At 33.5% G+C, this 19,245-nt stretch overlaps 1 protein-coding gene across 3 annotated transcripts in view; it reads left to right on the plus strand.

Moving 5' to 3' along the window:
• The window catches only part of ADGRB3 (adhesion G protein-coupled receptor B3), a 756,499-nt gene that overhangs the window by 685,829 nt on the left and 51,425 nt on the right, over positions 1-19,245 (plus strand). For 2 of the 3 annotated variants that reach the window (XM_017507537.2, XM_017507538.2), the window contains 6 exons: positions 4,883-5,033; positions 7,643-7,712; positions 10,181-10,247; positions 12,584-12,669; positions 18,153-18,251; positions 18,568-18,739. In XM_017507537.2, the coding sequence (XP_017363026.1) occupies positions 4,883-5,033; positions 7,643-7,712; positions 10,181-10,247; positions 12,584-12,669; positions 18,153-18,251; positions 18,568-18,739 (645 nt within the window). The remainder of the gene's footprint in view (positions 1-4,882; positions 5,034-7,642; positions 7,713-10,180; positions 10,248-12,583; positions 12,670-18,152; positions 18,252-18,567; positions 18,740-19,245) is intronic. The other variant, XM_017507539.2, reaches the window with a different exon arrangement.

Genomic DNA, 19,245 nt, shown 5'->3' on the forward strand with positions numbered 1-19,245 from the left:
AAAGTATTCCCATTTGTTTTGAATTTTGATGTTTGAAATTATGTTTATTTTTTTTCTCATGTTTTCTAGTTTGTAGATCTCTTGCTCGCTTTTAATTGAACCTATAGATTTTTCTTTGTTCAATTTTTTCTGCTATTTTAAAAATGTACTGTTATTTTTTGTGGTTATTGAAACTTGTTAACATAAATGTTTAAGCGTATTTTTCTATAATCTAGAATTAATCAGTATCTCATACCTGAGAACAAACAGAGGTTTAGAATTAAGTTCCTGGAGTATACATGTAGGTTTGTTACACATGGAAACTTATTACTTTCTTTGCTATCCATCACTTCTTTTATCTCATTCCCTCCTCATGGACTTTTTATTGTTAGTGGTTTATATTGCCGAGCAATTCTTTTAACTTCAAAGTTTCTTCCAATTAAAAAATTTTCTTTCTTTATGCCTCTCTCCCAAATAGTGGTTTGGCTGGGTGTAGAATTCTATCTTCAAAGTTATTTTCTCTTAGAATGTTGAACAATCTTGTTCTACTGCCTTCTTGTACCCGGGGTTGCTCACAAAGAATCTGATGTCACTCTGATTCTAATTTCTTGGTCTGTATCTTTCTTTTTACTCTGATAGCTTTTATGATTTTTCTCTTTATTCCCTATTTTCACAGATTTCATCAAAGCATGTGCTCACACGTGTTTCATCTTTAGTCTCTCCTACAGCCAGGAGAATTTTTAAAGTTTTTAGAAAATTTCCTGTAATATTTCTTTAAATGCTACCTTTCTCCCAATTTCCTGATTTCTGCCTTCTGGAAGTACTTTTAAACAGACGTCAGAACTTCTGTATCATCCATGCATCATGACTTTTCTACTTCTCATGTCTTCTTTCCTGCCCCCAATACCTAGCTTTGGGCCGTGGTACCCACCATCAATCTGTTCTTTATATACTTCTCTTTTTAAGGAATTTCTCATAGTCTCTAGTCCATCACAGTTTACACTTCTTATTTTTTCCAGTTATTTTAAGAAATCTCTTTTACTGTGTCTAGAAATTTGGTGTGAAGGATGTACATGAGAATGTTAGGTACAACAGTGCTCAGCTTAACAGCTTAAATTCATTTTCAAGTTTTGAAATATTTGCCAATAACATCCATCACCTGTGACACTGATAAGACCAGTTTGGGGTTTGGCAAGGCAGGCAAATCAGAAGAATTGCATGATGAACTTGAGACGCTAGTGAGTCTCACATTTGGAAAGGTGAACTGCAAGGGCTTAGCTGTAGTGGAATTCAACACATGGAGGATGAATAAAGAAAAACTCGGCCGGGCGCGGTGGCTCAAGCCTGTAATCCCAGCACTTTGGGAGGCCGAGGCGGGTGGATTACGAGGTCAGGAGATCAAGACCATCCTGGTCAACATGGTGAAACCCCGTCTCTACTAAAAATACAAAAAATTAGCTGGGCATGGTGGTGCGTGCCTGTAATCCCAGCTACTCAGGAGGCTGAGGCAGGAGAATTGCCTGAACCCAGGAGACGGAGGTTGCAATGAGCCGAGATCACGCCATTGCACTCCAGCCTGGGTAACATGAGTGAAACTCCGTCTCAAAAAAAAAAAAAGAAAGAAAAACTCTAAGACCAAAGTTCACAACAGTGAGTCCAGTCAGAGTGATAATTGAACAGTTGCCAAGATATGAACCTCTTTATGGAAAAGGAGATTCAGGATTTGAGGTTTGTATGTGGAAAAAAACTCTAGTACCGAGGGGATCTAAGGGATGATTGATCACTATGGTCTTGTTGATGTGGATTTGGGTTATGCAGGAGAAGAGATCAAACAATCCTGAGCCAAAAACACTAGAAAAGCCACTTTTATGGAAGCTGATATGTCATTTGTGGACAATAATAAAGTTTCATTTAAAAATTTCTATTTATAAAAGTTGTAAAGACTATTTCCAACTTAACCAGTATAACATATCAGTAGAAAAATCAGTGTTTCCTTGTATGGATTGTTTGATTTTCTTTTAAGTTCAGGGGTACATGTCCATGTTTGTTACATAGGTAAATGGGCATCATGGGGTCGGGTTGTACAGATTATTTCATCACTTAGGCATCAAGCCTAGTACCCATTAGTTATTTTTCCTGATCCCCTCTTTTCTCCCTTCCTTCACCCTTTGATAAGCCCCAGTGTGTGTTGTTCTCCTCTGTGTGTCCATGTGTTCTCATCATTTAGCTCCCTTATAAGTGAGAACATGCAATATTTGGTTTTCTGTTTTGCATTAGTTTGCGAGAATAATGGCCTCCAGCTCTATCCATGTTCCTGCAAAGGACATGATCGCATTCATTTTTATGGCTGCAGAGTATTCCATGTTGAATATGTACCATATTTTCTTTATGCAGTCTATCATTGATGGGCATTTGGGTTGATTCCATGTCTTTGCTGTTGTGAATACTGCTGCAATGAACATACACCTGAATGTATCTTTATAATAGAAAAATTTATATTTTGTTGTGTATATGCCCAGTAATGGGATTACTGGGTTAAATGATATTTCTGTGTTTAGGTCTCTGAGGAATCGCTACACTGTCTTCCACAATGGTGAAACTAATTTACGTTCCCACCAACAGTACATAAACTGTCCTTTTTCTCCACAACCTCACCAGCATTTGCTATTTTTTGACTTTTTACTAATAGCCATTCTGATTGATATGAAATGGTATCTCACTCACTATGGTTTTGATTTGCATTTCTCTTAATGTCAGTGATGCTGGGCATTTTTTCATATGCTTGTTGGCTGAGTGATTTTATATTGATTCTCCACATGATGATGCAAAGTGTAGCTCCTTTTTTCTATTTTTCAAGATCATAGATTTTGCTATACTTTTTGTATATGGTTAATTTTGTGACTTAAACCTCTTTAGTTCATATGTACATATTCCTTAAGCTGAGATAGCTTACCTCTGTACTTGGAGCAACTTAAGGCATATATAAATATTTATCCAGCTATTGTAGAATACTGTTGTCTGAAGAAATAGGCCTTACTTCTTTAGTTACAATACATTTCCCCATTGTCTGTCTGTGGCGATATTATTGTTCAAAGAGACATGATTATTGAAATGTCAGTGGCTCAAAATTGCATGTGCTTCAATTTGTATTAGAATTAAAGTGGATACCAGGGAGTTGCAAAGTAAAGTAACGAACACAATATGCAGACAGAAAATTTTAAAATCTCTATACTCAGCCATTGAACACTTCATTATTTCTTATAAAATTTCAGTACACCAACACTTAGGGTCTTACATTTCAACATATTTATTGACAGCTTGATAGAACTCTTTATTGATAGATTAAAAACAGAGATGGCCTAGCTTTGCTAGTACATACAATTGAGTTGAAACAAACTGGTAGAGGGAACTGAAAGGGTAACAAGTGACTGAAAAAGGTCAACTAGTCTTTGGATAGCAAGTAAAAGAGTTGTAATTGGAATTCACATGGGATCGGCCACTACAGATGAAAAAATAAGCAAACTAGACAATCTGCAGCTATTTAAACCATAAATTGGAAAAAATAAAAAGTCTCAATGTGTCAAGAATAGGAGGAATTACAATTCGTTAAAGCTACTGCATTATACCTGAGACTAGATGAGGTATGAGGAAGCCTTCAAGAAATCCATGATTTTATCATCTTTATAAATAGAAACAAGTACTAAATATTAATGATAACAGTCATATTTGGTTGGACACTTACTATATACCTAGCACAGTGCTCCTCAGCCTCTTAACATTATCTCTTGTCATTTACACAACCTGCTGAGATAAACATGATAAAGTTCTTTTTATAGGATAAGAAGAACTGGAAAACTAAGTTAACATATGGTGAAATTTAACAAACAAATAATACGAATAATTTGGGCCAAAAAATTCTAATAAGATATTCTGCATTAGCAGTGGATGGTGGTAGAGATGAGAAGATATGGATTATAGTTTCATTTCTTTGTAGTGGGTTTTTTACAGTTTTTTTTAGTTCTACTGTCTTTGTTTTGCCATTTCAATTTTTAAAAACAGTAAGATTGAGAATGACTGTCAAAGGAACAAATTAGTCGTTACTGGTTCTGGTTTATAAAGACTTGCATTTCAACAAGATTTATAAAGAAATTATAACAGTGAAGTAAGTAACAACATTTACCAAAATGAAGCTACTGATTTTTGCCAATGAGTTACAACTAAGGATCAGCACATTCAAGGTGATTAAGTTACATGAAGAAAAATATCTATAAAATCATAGCTGTGTACTGCCAGTGACTTGGTTACCTTTTCAAAATTATTTGATTAGGACTCACATTGCAAAGTAATACCATAGGAGTATTGTATTAATTACTTTAAAATACATATGTTATTTTTTAACTATGTTGTTGGCCAAACCTCATTGTACTTTGCTATTATACCTTGAATATCATGCAAATATAAGAGCAAACTAATTTTTTCTTTTGAAAGTCTGTTACATTTGCAGATATAATTTTAATGACACAGATAAAACAACAAAGATTATCTGTTAAAAGGGAAAAATAAAGAATGTAGCCAAAATAATTAAGAGCATTTTCATAATTATACCTAAAAAATTCAAGTAAAACAGTAATTTTAATCTCCCTTGAGCTCAAATTTACATTCAGCGTTCTTCACACAAAAAATTAAGCCCAAATGGAATTAGACACATATTTTTTCCATTATAAATATTGTATAGAGCATGAAGGCTACAGGGTTTATAATTTCTATAAATAATTACTCTTGTCACTGAGGAGAAGTAGATATTTGAAATAAAAGCAATGAATCAAAGATTAACAATCCTCTTCAGAACATGTGATTTTCCCTCTTCCAAGTTCAGTGCGAGCCCTTTTGTTTGTTTCCACAGAGTATCTGCACAACCACCACTGCATTTTTGCACTTTTTCTTCCTGGCTTCATTCTGTTGGGTTTTGACTGAGGCGTGGCAATCATATATGGCTGTAACTGGAAAAATTAGGACACGGCTTATAAGAAAACGCTTTTTGTGCCTTGGATGGGGTAAGCATATTAATATACCTTTTGGTGCTTTTCTCTAAATGACTTTGAACACATATTACAAAGCAGTCAAGAGTGATTAGGCACAGGCTACTTTTATCTAATTTCATCTATGGAGGTGAAAATACATGAGCTCGTGAATTTTGAGTATTCATTGACCATTTGGAACTTAAAAAGGAAGCAAGTATTGAATGCTCATGTAGCTAGTCAGTTAACACTCAATAGTGCAGACAGTGTGAGATGAGACCTGAGATACCTACACACAGAAAAACAGTGCTCTCTGTTAATATTTTCTGAAAGTGCAAAATATCTTAAAATTTTGAGAGCTGAATGTATGTACTCCCACCAGGAAACTTAGAGCATTTCATTCCAAGAAATCTCAAAACAATTAAAGAATACAGCTATTCATTTCACAGGTCACAGCTAGTCAATGTAGTCCTCTAAAATAGAAACCTAGAATTGCTGAGAATTGTTTCATTACTTATGTTTATTAAGAAGTTTCTCTCAAATTGCCTCATGACATGGACATCTGAAAGATCTATATTATAGGGCCAATTGTAATGATAGCCTAGTTAATTTAAGAAGCTGCTTTTAGAAAAGGCCCAAATATACAATAATATCTACTGTATTGGAAGACTGACATATGGGATGCTAGAAGGAAACTGGGAAATTACAAATAAGTGTACTTATAACAATGCCAGTATAATTTAGACTGGAAAAATATTATCAAGAACACTTACATATTATTCATTAGGTTTCAGCAAGGTCTATTATGTTTAACTAATGAAAAGCAGTTAATAAGAAGTTGAAGAGTAGGCCAGGCATGGTAGCTCACGTCTGTAATCCTAGCACTTTGAGAGGCCAAGGTGGGTGGCCTGCCTGAGCACAGGAGTTTGAGATTAGCCTGTACAACATGACAAAACCCTATCTCTACCAAAAATACAAAGAATTAGCCAGGCATGGTGGCACATGCATGTAGTCCCAGCTACTGGGGAGGCTGAGGTGGGAGGATTACATGAGCCTGGGAAGTGGAGGTTGCAGTGAGCTGAGATCACACCACTGAACTCCAACCTGTATGGCAGAGTGAGAGCCTCACGCAAACACAAAAGTTGCAGACTTTGTTTTACCTAGACTTTCATCAATTTTTTGTCTAAATTTCATGACAAAGGCCTTCTAAAGTTAAGTTAAAGTAGTATTTCAATTGGGATATTTTTGCTATGAATTAATACTATTCTAAGAAATACAGACTGCAAGTAAAAGAACACATTTTTTGATGACGAATAAAATGTGGTGATTTTCAGGATTGGTGACTACTTTGTTTAAAATCATTACTAAAGATTTTGAGGAGAAGCTTCACAGACAATCTCCAAATTTACAGCTAATATCAAATTACTCTAGCAAAAAGCTAAACTGATGGTGCTAGAGTATCAGAAAATTTATGGGTTGGCAGAACAGTGGTATATGTGTTTCATTATGGACAAGTATAATATAATGAATCTAGAAAAAAATTTAATTAAATTATATGAAATAAATACTATTAATTCTTCAGTTATAACCCTGGAGGGTTTTCTTCCCCTAATGAACTTAGTCCAGTCAATCAAAAAAGTCAACAAATGACATGTGTGAAGGAAGATAGAGGAGGAGGAAGAAGAAGAGGAGAAACAGGAGGAGGACAGTGAGGAGAAGGATGAGGAGGGGACTACATATGTAGAATTCGCACTATATATATATATATGTATATCTCACCAATATTTGTTTAAAACTATGATATGTCCCTCTGAAATGTTTTCCATAGTTCTTGTCATTAAATCTCATGAAGGAATGTGATGTCACTAGAGAAGGCTCACAGAGGAAAGAGAACAGCAGGAAGTATGTGAAATTATAGTAAGAAAGAAGATGGGCAGAGGAGATACAAGAAGATGATTAGATGATGGATTTTTCAGCCAGAAAAGGCAAACATGATCTTCCTAAAAAGGCCTAGCCAAAACTTAAAAAAAAAAATGTAAATAGCATAGATCTACCAAAACATAGAGAGTTTCCATTGAACTTTAATGAGGTAAGTGTACTTGACATAAACTAAAAGAAGATGCTAGCTCAGAATCAGTGCAAATATGTTGGTAATTGAATTTTGTATTTCTACATTCTTGTTATTATAAGCAAATTTTAAAGAAAGTGTTAACTGATGAGATTTATGTTTTTTCCATCTTATTATAAGTACAGCTTGATGTGGATCAATATGTGGCCAATGGAATGTTCCACTTCTCTGATATTACATCACACCAGAACATCCAGTTTTTACCATTCTGATTTTATAACTATAAATTTCCTTTGTAACAGTGTAAACCTCTAGGGAAAAAATAACTTAAAAGATGTACTAAATCTCTGCTATTACTTCCATTTAAACCCATGTCAAATGTGGTGGTAACCTAGCAACATCAGAGAAGTGCAGTAAGTTAAAAGCTCAGGTACCTCTCTCATATTTTTCAACTTGAAAGAAATTTTGTAATAGAAACGTACCTTGTGAACTATCGGAGTTTGCTCTGACTTTTCCTGAGCCATTATGCATAGTGGTTATAGTTGAATATGAATGTATGACATTGCTTTTCTTGCAGGTTTACCAGCATTAGTAGTGGCCACATCAGTAGGCTTCACCAGAACAAAAGGATATGGCACTGATCACTAGTAAGTCCATCCACAGTGATAAATCATGTTTATGATTTAACAAATCATCAGAGTCTTGGTTGGCATTGCTGATGGCTTGCATTTTATCATGGAATCATTAAAATGCATTCGTAACAAATAAAACAAGGTAGCTTAATGCACAAAGGTTAAGAAATAAATGTTGTAGCACTGTTCAGAATCTTTGTTTTAATTTCCCATTTCTTAATAAGACCAGTGTATTTGGCTTTTAAAATATTTCAACATCTATTGTGCATGCTGTGTCTCAAATAAGTCTGACATCTTTACTATTTAGAATGTGATTCTGCTATGACCTTCTAATTCCATTAATGATAATGTATATTGTTATTTACCAAGTTTTGTCATATTAGTTCAAGTTTTGTTGCTATGTTAGGGTAATGTATACTAAAAGTTATAGATCAAGGAAACCAATAGATTTCACATTGGAAAATACTTGGACTATGGAAGAAATTAAAAGGGAGAAAAAGATATACGATACCAGCTCAGTTTATAGCTGTAGTGCTGATAAATTCTATGAGAGAATTTGTAGTAAGGTATGACATTTTAAATCTAAACAATGTACTTTCATGTTTTATTTTATCTACTTCCAAGTTGAGGAGGCAATTAAGAAGTGGAGAAAGAGATGTGCATCTCATTGAAAGCATGTATTTTAAAGCATGATGTTCTTTTAATTGTCTTGGGCTTGAGGTAGGAATCACTGCTAATTAGGCGCTCTGGTAGTTTCATACAAATTGTGAACATACTGAGATATATTTTTTCAGTTTATTCTAAAGAAACTTCTGCAAAATTTAAAGAGCTCCCATCAGAGCATTTTTAATGATATCTATATTATTGTTTAAAATTCTGATACTACAGCACTATCACTTTAACTTATTACTTTTTACAATAGCATAACTTGTTATAAATCTATTTTTGGAAAGTCACTACATTGGGAATATGGGAATAAGATTATATATATTATGGCTCCTACTTTCAAAGAGTTCATAATTAAAGTCCAATACAATACAGTAAGTAATGCATTTATTTTATAACTGTAAAGTTTTATAACAGTATAATCCCCTAGGGAAAAAATAAAAGATATACCCAATCTCTATTAGTATATATTGAAAGATATACTGAATCTCAGTTTAAAGATTACTGGCAGTCTTAGAGACAAAATCTAAAGTGTTCTGTCAGACTAAGGATTTTTTCTCCAGGTATATTTTTTAAAAATATATATTAAATTATCCACCTCAAAGTAGAAAAGTACATTTTTATCTTTCTGTTGTTATGTCAAGGAGCAATAACTAAATGCAGAATTTGAATATACATACACATATTTGTGTGTGTGTGTGTGTGTATATATATATATAAATGTTGATATAGTATATCTGTGTGTGCATATATAATTACTAGGTAAATATGTTTAAGATATAATTTACATAGAGTAGCATCCACTCTATTATATGTACAGTTCTGTGAGTTTTGAGAAATATATAAGTCATGTAACCAACATCATAATCCATATAGAGCAGTTTATTGTTAGAACAGATATAGAGCAGCTACCATTTATTGCTATTACTTTTGAAGGCAGCATGTTGATTCTGTGGACTGAGAAGAAATAGTGAAAGGTCAAATGTCAAAAAACAAGTGCTTGAAAGGGTGGGAATGACTCTTTGCATTAGCAGCCCCTCACACGTCCTTCATTTTCACATTCCTGGAGTCTGCATGGGCAGATGTGCCACCCTGCAAAGCCTCCAGTGTCAGCCCCATTCCCTCTGCATTTCCCTCTGCTGTGAAATACTGTTTCTCCCCAAATGGATTATCATGTCTCTATCAATGCAAACCTACATCTCCTGGTGAATTTAGTCATTGAAACAAACACAGCTGCACTTATTTTTATTCAAAAGCTTATCCTTAGGGAACTTCCTTAGTATTTTGGTGAAAAAGTAAAATTAGAAGGAAAATAGCAATGCAAATGTGGCTTATCCATTCCCTGCAATGATGGCTTTTAAACCAATTTCTCCCAGTATTTCAATGGCCTCCAGGAAAAGCAGGTAAATGACACGTGTAAAACTCTAAAAAACACACTCTTCTTGCTTTAAAGTACATTTGAAAAACTCCATAATGGATATAAAACAGCGTTTTATAAAATTTAAATAATACCTTTGTAATGAGAGTAAATATAGAAATCTCACTGCAAGAGTAATTTGTCTAAAATGTATCAACTGCCTGAAAGTAAGACCTTATAATAAAACTTTGTTTTCAGTTAGACATATATAGTAGTTCTTATTCAAGGAATTATCTAATTCTAGTTTTTTCTACATCCTTTATGTATTTTTTTATTACAAATCTTTAACATGTGCCAAAATCCCAAGGCTAAATGTATAATCTAAGTTGTTTGTATCATACTTTAGTGGTCTAATACTTGTCACTAATTTTTGTTAGTTCTTATCTAATGTGATTTTCAGCTGCTGGCTCTCTCTTGAAGGAGGACTACTCTATGCTTTTGTGGGACCTGCAGCTGCTGTTGTCCTGGTAAACATCAAAATCAACTTATTTTGTTTTCTTAGCAAAAAAAGACTGCTTGAGTTCAATTAGAGTGACAGTTTTGATAATGTAGTTCTTGTGTAAAAATTAAATTTAAAGTTCAATGGTCTATTACTCTGAATATCAATTGTTATTGAGTCTTTTATGATTCTAAAATATTCTTATTTATTTTAAATACTGAAGAATATTAAACTGGGAGTGTGATATTTCTCTTACAGTAATTTCAGATTTATGAAGAAATTTGAGTAAGTTTTAATGAATTCTTCCTCTTTAATGCATAGAATCTCATTATTTACCATAATTTCACCTTCATTATGTAAAATCCATATGGTTATTAATAGGAAATCTCTTCAAGGCTGCCCCTATCAAAGATCTAAAAGAAATGTATTCTCAACCTCAGTGATACTGACATTTTGGAGCATATGTTTGTTGCAGGGGCTGTCTTGTGTGTTTTAGCAGGCTCAGCAGCATCCCTTTTCTCTACCTACTACATACAAAATAGTACCCTCTAGTCATAATACTCAAAACGTCTTCAGACATTTTTCCAATGGTCCCTGGGGGTCAAAATCGCCCCTGTTTAAGAATCACTTCCGTATGTTATAGATAAGGATTTTCTCTTTTGAAACCACAAAATAATTGTTTAAAAATTTAAACTGTGGTAATGTATAATATTTCCTTCCAATTTGCCTTTCTCTTTCTCCTTTTGGATTTATTGATTACAAATCTTTCTTGGCCAGTAACTCTTTAAAGAAAAGGGAGGAAAGACATAGTCTAAATTAAATACAAATGTTCATATTTCTGTGCAATTATATTTCTAATTGGAAAGTTAATCTTTTGTTTCTTGAATGATGCATTCAAAAAATTGGAAGCTAGTGACATTACTAACTCTGATATGTGACTTTTTTCTTCCTTTAAGTTTGTTCTCCCTCCGCTAAGCTGTCACAGGGAGCAGAAACTGTCTATGATTCACAAGAAAAATAAAATCAAGGCATGAATCTTAGAGCACAGGGAAATCAAAACTATTAGAAACTGTTTTGTCTGCTGTGCTGAATTTTTATTTAATCAACTGAATTACTTCCCTAAGCTTCTAGGTTAATACTCATATAACACTAAAATGAAGAAACAGACTATGTATATAATTAAAACACCAAAGTATGGTCTTTTGTGGGGTGACAAATTCCCTTATGATTAAGTTGTGGATTGATAGAATCCATAGAATATACTTTTTCTCTGAGCTTAAAGAATGATAGGTACAGAAATGAATAAGTATTCTCTTGATTAAATGGTATCTTGTCAGGAAACTATGAAGAATGACTCCCCTTAAGTCCCCACTTAATAGGTATGTTTTGCATCTTCCTTACATCAGCAATTGAACACATTTTAGCTTTATATTCACCATCTTCATTGGCAGCAGGGCAGGGTTATACCAAGACTGAAAAGAGGCAAGAGAGGCAAGAAAGGCAAAAAGAAGAAAATATTTTTCATTATTATCTTGGTTTACTCATTGGGCTGGATTTCTTGATCAGAAAGTGTTGGTAGATGAGAGAATTGTGGGGGCTCATCATAAGGTGTTACAAATAGACGTCTATGCAGCTTTTTACAGTTTTACATGAAAAAGGAAAACTATATACCATTTCTTTCATTTATTATGCAAAAGACCTTTTAAGCGACAGTAAGAAAGTCTTAGAAAATGATAAAACTGTACACTAGAGCATATTTTAAGAATTGGCACTAGTGTCCATTGCATAAAAGATTCTGGTGAATTGAATAGGCTTTCCTTTCTGCCTAGAAGAGCATGGTACATCAAAATGCTTCCCTTCCAGAGAAGAGAATGACCACACGGCATGAGGAATTTAGGCATTCTGTCCTCCATGCTGGGAATAATGACAAATCATCAGCACCTTTTGCTGCCAGGGCTCACCCTAGCCTCATACTCTAAGATTCAGAATCTCCTGGCTCTTGGTCATAGGGTAATACTCATTTAGCCAAATAATTTTATTCAGGGTTGACTCAGACAAAAGAATGCCAGATTGTCATAGTATGGTATCATTTAAAAGTCAGGCAATTGAAGGTTAATTTCCCCAGTGTTAACGGCAAAGCATGGAAATTAAATGAACTTAATGTACTTTACAACTTTAAAGTAGCACACCACTGTTAAATTGTTCCATATGCCTCTGTGCACTTATAAAAAATGTTTGAGAAGTGCTTCATACCACTACTAATGATACGGTGGCTATAAACTGATAAAACAGGATTTTCAGGAGAAACAGGGACCTGATTCCCTTCACTATCATTGAAAGGTCAACTTTGTTTCTGTTTGACAGGTCAACATGGTGATTGGCATTTTGGTATTTAATAAACTTGTTTCCAGAGATGGAATCCTAGATAAAAAGCTCAAACACAGAGCCGGGTAAGCTGCAATTGGTAGATTTTGAAGGTTATTTACCAGTGAATCCCATACTGCAATTTCAGACCATCACTGACTACGTTTGACTGTGCGTTGAATTTTGTTATTGATGTACTAGTGTGTCCGGTAGATTCTGCCCTATAAAAGTTTCCAGTGTGCTATTTTTAAGGAATATGACCAAAAATCTAAAAATACTGTGACAGACCTTTAAGAAAATTGGAGTTTCTTTGTGCATATTACCTGCTTGTCAGAAAGGAACATTAAATGTTAAGGCTAGACTTAATAACAGTTGTCATTAGGTAAGGGTTTCCAAATCCTTCCGGGTTTTGATCATAAAGAACAGGAGGTAAATTGAACACAGTGTTGGTATGTGACAGAATAGAATCAGGACAAGCAAACCTAAACAGGGCAAAATACTATATTTTCTTTGACTAATTGTATATATCAGGAAAAAATCTTCTCCCCTTATCAAGCACTATTTTTGTCTTATATTTTCATTCCTTATGACATTTTTAGTCTGACTGGCTAAAAAGTTATTCATAAGTTCCATACTTTAACCTCTTATATATTATAATAGTAAAATTAAGGGAGATGCTTTTCTAAATTTTATAAATATCTGATGACTTCTTATATATATCTAATGACAGTAATACCTCATATATAGATTGATAGTAGCTTTTTAAGGCTATATTATCCTTTATCATATAAATTTGTTGACACTTGAATGAATTGTTAATACCTTTGATTTTTTCTTTATCTCTCCTTATAAAAAGTTTACAACTTTCTCCTTTCCATTGAACTGTACCCTCATTCAAAACTTACCCATATAATATTTTCTTCCATAATTTATGATATTACTTAATAGTCATAGTAATTGATCACTTGTGAAAATTTTAAGTCCATTGTGTTTTTATAACCTATGTAATGATTAATATAACATAATGTGTGTATTTCTTTTCCCTAGCAAAATACTAAATTTAATGGTTTCAATATAAAAATTTGATATCATTTATATCAAACATTAGAAATACAATAGTGTAATTAAAAATCACTGAAGTTTCTTCCTGAGGGAAGATCATTCTCTAATTTAGAGATTTTTTTCACTACAGATGAGTTTCTGTAACATCCTTAAATATGCAGACTTGAACGTAGTACAGACACAGCTTTCTAGATAATTTAAACACAAAATTTTCACACACTTACTCTTGTTATTATGCCACATGTGAGCGGCATAATACTTACTCTAATTCCCACTACATGTGTCATAAAAAAATCTGGACATTTCTGTCCAAATTAATCATGTAATAATATAGTGATCAGACTGAGTACTGGGATAGAAACTCAGTTCTGCTGCTAGTAGTATAAAGTTATATAATTTAAACAACATCAACAACAAAATGGGACCCTTTGGTAGTTAAGATAAAACTTTGAGGTCAAACAAAACCATGCTTTATATTCAGCTCTGCAATTTACTAGCTGTGTCTATGTGCCTTTGGGCATGTTACTTTTTTCAATTCAGTCTCCTCATCTGTTAAATGGGGAAAATAACTCCTGCCTCATAAAGTATATGAAAATATAATGTATATAAAGCACACATTACAGTATTTAGCACATAGCAAGCATTCACTCAACAATGGCTGCTCTTATGAGGAGCCAACCTGAACAGATTAGATTGTTTTCACAGGTCTCTAATTATCAACCAAGAGCCTATGATCCTGCCATCCATGACATGAAGGTCAAAAAAAGAGATGATATTATCTAAATGAATATGATGCTGAGAATTTATTACATTCATTGTCAGTATTTTTTCTTATTTAATTATTTTATGTATAAAGCCCAGTTTAATTTATAGCTCTTTGTAAGAGATCATATAGGTTTAGAAGAAATGACAATAGTGTCAATCATGAATTTAGAAATTATCCATTTCAATCTATATATTAACAAGTAAATTATAATTTTAAAACCTCTTATTCTAAGCATATTCTTAGAAGAAGTTACATATGTTTCATTGGCAAAACTGAGTCAGTGTTTTTCTGGTTCAAAGGCCACTGCCAGAGAAGCAGGAATGTTAATTTATTTTATAAAAACAGAATGTTGGTTACTGTCCAGAGCAAAAAAGAACTAGTAACAAATTAATTTCTTTAGGTTTTCAAAATATATTTCTAATATAAAGTACAATTTTAGCTTAAGAAAATATACATTACAATTTGTACTGCATTCCAAAGCGTGACTGAAGGAAATTTTTGGAAGCTATAGATGTTTGAATAAATTTAGCTCACAGAGAAGTTGTGAGGACAGTGAAGAACAGTCCCCAGTGAAGAACAAATAATCAAAATTAAAGAAAAATTAAGCAGAAAGATAATTGATCGACTTGACAACTCACCTTCCTATTTGTAAAAATTATTACAGCTTATTTGAATATACACATATATCAAGCATTCTAGGTTGTTATTTAAAATCAAATATTGTACCAAGATGTTCCTTTTCCCATTTTTTCTGTTTCTTTGATCCCTTTCTTCTTTTTATAATCAGTTGTTAAAAACAGCCAAGCATATAGTTTGTGCTCAATAAATATTTGTAAAGGAATTAATAATTAATAATACAATAGTTTAACAAGTTTTATAAGACCCAAACTGTATTAATATTTTTTCTACAGAAATTCTTTTTTTTCTTTTTTTTTAACTTCTATTTTAAGTTCAGGAGTACAAGATAAACGTGTATCACATGGGTTTGCTGGACAGATTATTTCATACTCAAGTTTTAAGCCTAGTACCCATTAGTTTACCAAGAAGGAAGTTATTGCAACTAACAATACGCCTTATATAAAATGATAATTAGAAGAATAAAATCAGGATAAAAATGGCATGTATATTTTTAGAACATCTTAAGCAGAAAATTTATGTTTCTCTATTTTTCTGCAATGGAACTTTCTTATTTACTGTCTTAAACTTCTTTGTCTTATCTACCTGAGCTAAGGAAATTGACTTACTAGTACTCTTTACAAATTTCATGTGATTTTTTTAAAGGAAGGCTGGTACATTTCCTTTCCAGGGAATATTTTATGTTATTGACAATAAATCAGTCAGACTTTATTTTTTCTTTAAAGAAAAGAGAAAAATTACATGGTGACGGGAACTAGAACCTGTAGATTTTAAGATCCACAGTAATAACTGGAGTAGACAGAACTATCTGAAGAGTAATGTGTGTAAAGTTTTTCTATTTAACGTAACTTTGGTTCTATAATGTGATCCTCTCCCGGTGCCCTGGTGGACATATTGGTTAAATTTAAATGTATGGACAACTCATTTTTTACTGTTTGAACTTATCATTATATAAATGTATATTTCTTCTACAATAAAGAAACAAGATCTTATTTTTCAATGCAGCAATTCAATTTAGCATCTAGACTATGTGTTCTTCATATTATGTTAATTTCTCTAGTGGTCACATAAACTAGGAAAAAACATTACATGTCTCTAGGTAATTCTACTTCATGCACATCCAGTAACAGAATGCCAAAGGTGTCCAACCAGTTAACATCAAGCATGGTTTTCAACAGTTAGCCCTGACTAAGGGAAATAGGCATAGATCTTTTAGTTGGCCTCAAATAAATCTTAAATAAAGACAAATAAGCATTTTAAATAATGGCTTAAAATTTATTTTCAGACAAGCCCATACTTAGATTAAATCACACTTTTCAATACTAAAATACTTACACCATGTACTTAAAATTATTTTTTGGTAATATTTGGCTTTCAATCTTGTTTTAGAGCCTAGAGGCAACATATTCTTAGATTAAGAAAGACAGCTCCATCATAAACACCATACAACCTATCTTCTGTGATAAAGGGGACAATATATAACTAACTCATGCCTTTTTCATATTAATCTGATCAGATTTAACAAGATTAAAGAAATTCAAATGTTTAGTAAGAGCAGTGGTACTTTTTCCTGTTTGTTCATCAGGATAATTTATGGAGCTTTGAAAAAGGCAGATGCATAAGCCCTATCAAATTAGAGTCTTTGTGGTTGGGGTCGGATAGACAGCTGATGTGCAGCCACTGCGGGGAATTCTGGCCTATGTACTCCTTTGAGATGTACACATCAGCATGTCTCTTGAGGCATTCCTAAACTAAACTGGATGGACTAATGGCTACATATTATTTTGAAAAGTTTGGACACATTTGGCTAGTACATGTGCCCTGGGCTGGATCAGTAAAGTGAAAGATTTAGTGTTATATTCCCCACCTCCACACCCATCTCTGAAAGCTCTTATTTTTCTCACAGGATCTGCGGATCAATCTATTTACTTAATAACTTTCACATTTATTATCTCATATCATCACTATTTACAAATGAGTACACTTATTTAAAATAAACCAGAGATTTTAAGTTATGAGCATCTTACAACTTTCTCTCTTCTGCCACTTTTCTTATGCAACTAGTAATGCAACTCCATTATAAGATTCTTTAAGAAAACCTACAAAATAAGCATTTTAGACATCAACGCCATGTAGGAATGGACTATGCACACCGTAGAGTATTATTCCAACATGTTTGGAATTTTTAATTCAAGTAATTTCTCTTTGGTTTTTCCTAAAAGGTTCCAATAAATCTGTAATTTTCAAGGTACCCTTTTCTAAAGCAAAATGTGTATAAAGTTTTCTCATTTAATGTGACTTTGCTTCTATAATGTACTAAATGGAGTATGAATTGTTTGAATCTGAATTTACTTACAAAATCCTCTAGAACAGAATATCCATTTAAATGCTAGGAGGTTGGAGTCTATGACAAATGTTTAGAAATAATATTTTGAACTTAACAATTATGTTAAATGTGTTCTATTAAAGCAGAAAGCTATCACTCTCATTATCAACTAATATTTCATCAAATTTCATTAGCTTCTATATTCAGATCATCCTAAAATATGGACAACACATTGATATTATAAGAATATAGTATCTTTTGAGAATCTGTTGAGAAAAAAACTACATCTTCACCAGATAATTGAAGACTCCTAAAATCCATTTCTTGCCATGTTGGACTTCTGAGATAATTATTTACATTTCAGAAGGTTCCCACAAATATACGTGCCTTCTGCAATTAACAATGAACGTCCTCAGAGCTCGGAGTCCTCACATGTTTGATTATTAAGGGTCTGAATAAAGGGTTTTCACTGTGTGTCTACAGAAGCACATGCTTATGTTTAACTCAGTGTATTGAGCAACTTTGATCAATTGACACAAGGGCCATTTATGGTGTGATGATGGACATGTTTTGCATGCAGCAAAGGCCCATGTTAAAAGGTAAATGTTATAAAGATAATTTTTAATATAAATGCATCTTTACAACAACCTAGAGCATTCATTTTTGATAAATATACTTTTCTGCATGAAATCGTATTTAAAAGCTAACTTGCAGCAGCAACTTTTTTTGGTGACAATTCAATATTTTGTTCTTTTTGTGGGTGTTCTGTTTGTTTGCAGTCAGATGAGTGAGCCTCATAGCGGTTTGACGCTCAAATGTGCCAAGTGTGGAGTAGTTTCAACAACAGCTTTGTCAGCCACCACCGCCAGTAACGCCATGTTAGTCCGAATCATTTACATCTTCTTGTTACAAATCTTTTACAGTGCATGTGAGAAATGCTATGATGAAAAAAAATTGGGTTTTCTAATACAAGAGCAGAGAGTATACTTAAATATTTATAATTGGCGACTGCCTTTATAACTATTGTGGGATAGTGTATTAAAAACAAATAAAACTCTCAAATGTCATCTGCTTTGTGGTTTCCAAGTTAATGGTCTTGGAAGCACATACAAAAATGCTTTGTTGAATGGGGGTTTGGCTTCGGCCTGGGGTGTGATGTACAGCTACGAAATGTTGCTTTCTTGGTCTCAACAGGGCATCTCTTTGGAGCTCCTGCGTGGTGTTGCCCCTTTTGGCTTTGACATGGATGTCTGCGGTTCTGGCCATGACAGATAAACGCTCCATATTGTTTCAAATACTTTTTGCTGTGTTTGATTCATTGCAAGGCTTTGTTATAGTCATGGTCCACTGCATTCTTCGGAGAGAGGTGAGAAGTATTCTTGTGATACAGAAGAGTGAGGGTTGAAAGGGTATTTCCTTGCTAACAAGTATGATCTTTTAATATATTGATGTTCAGATTAAAGCTGGTCTCCTTTATTGACAATCAGGAATCAAAGCTGAAGGAATCCTGTAAGACACAGCTTGGGAGGGCCCCCAGCAATCTAAAAGTGACAGATTAAAACAGATGGGAGTATGCCAGGAAAAACACAACCAGAGGTCTCAAAAGCCAGGGAGAATAGATTTAAGAGAAGCTACGTGGAGTGATTTATATAAATAAGTCTGTTAGAAAAACTAGTGAATAGTTTGCTAAGAATGATGGTTTCCAGCTCTATCCATGTCCCTGCAAAGGACATGAACTGACACAAGAAAAGAAAACCAAACACTGCATGTTCTCATTCATAAGTGGGTGTTGAACAATGAGAACACATGGACACAGGGAGGGGAACATCACACACTGGGGCCTGTTGGGGGATCGGGGGGCTACGGGAGAGA

The sequence above is a fragment of the Cebus imitator genome, unplaced genomic scaffold (assembly GCF_001604975.1).
Source record: "Cebus imitator isolate Cc_AM_T3 unplaced genomic scaffold, Cebus_imitator-1.0 Scaffold377, whole genome shotgun sequence".
In the NCBI taxonomy this organism is placed as follows: Eukaryota; Metazoa; Chordata; class Mammalia; order Primates; family Cebidae; genus Cebus; species Cebus imitator.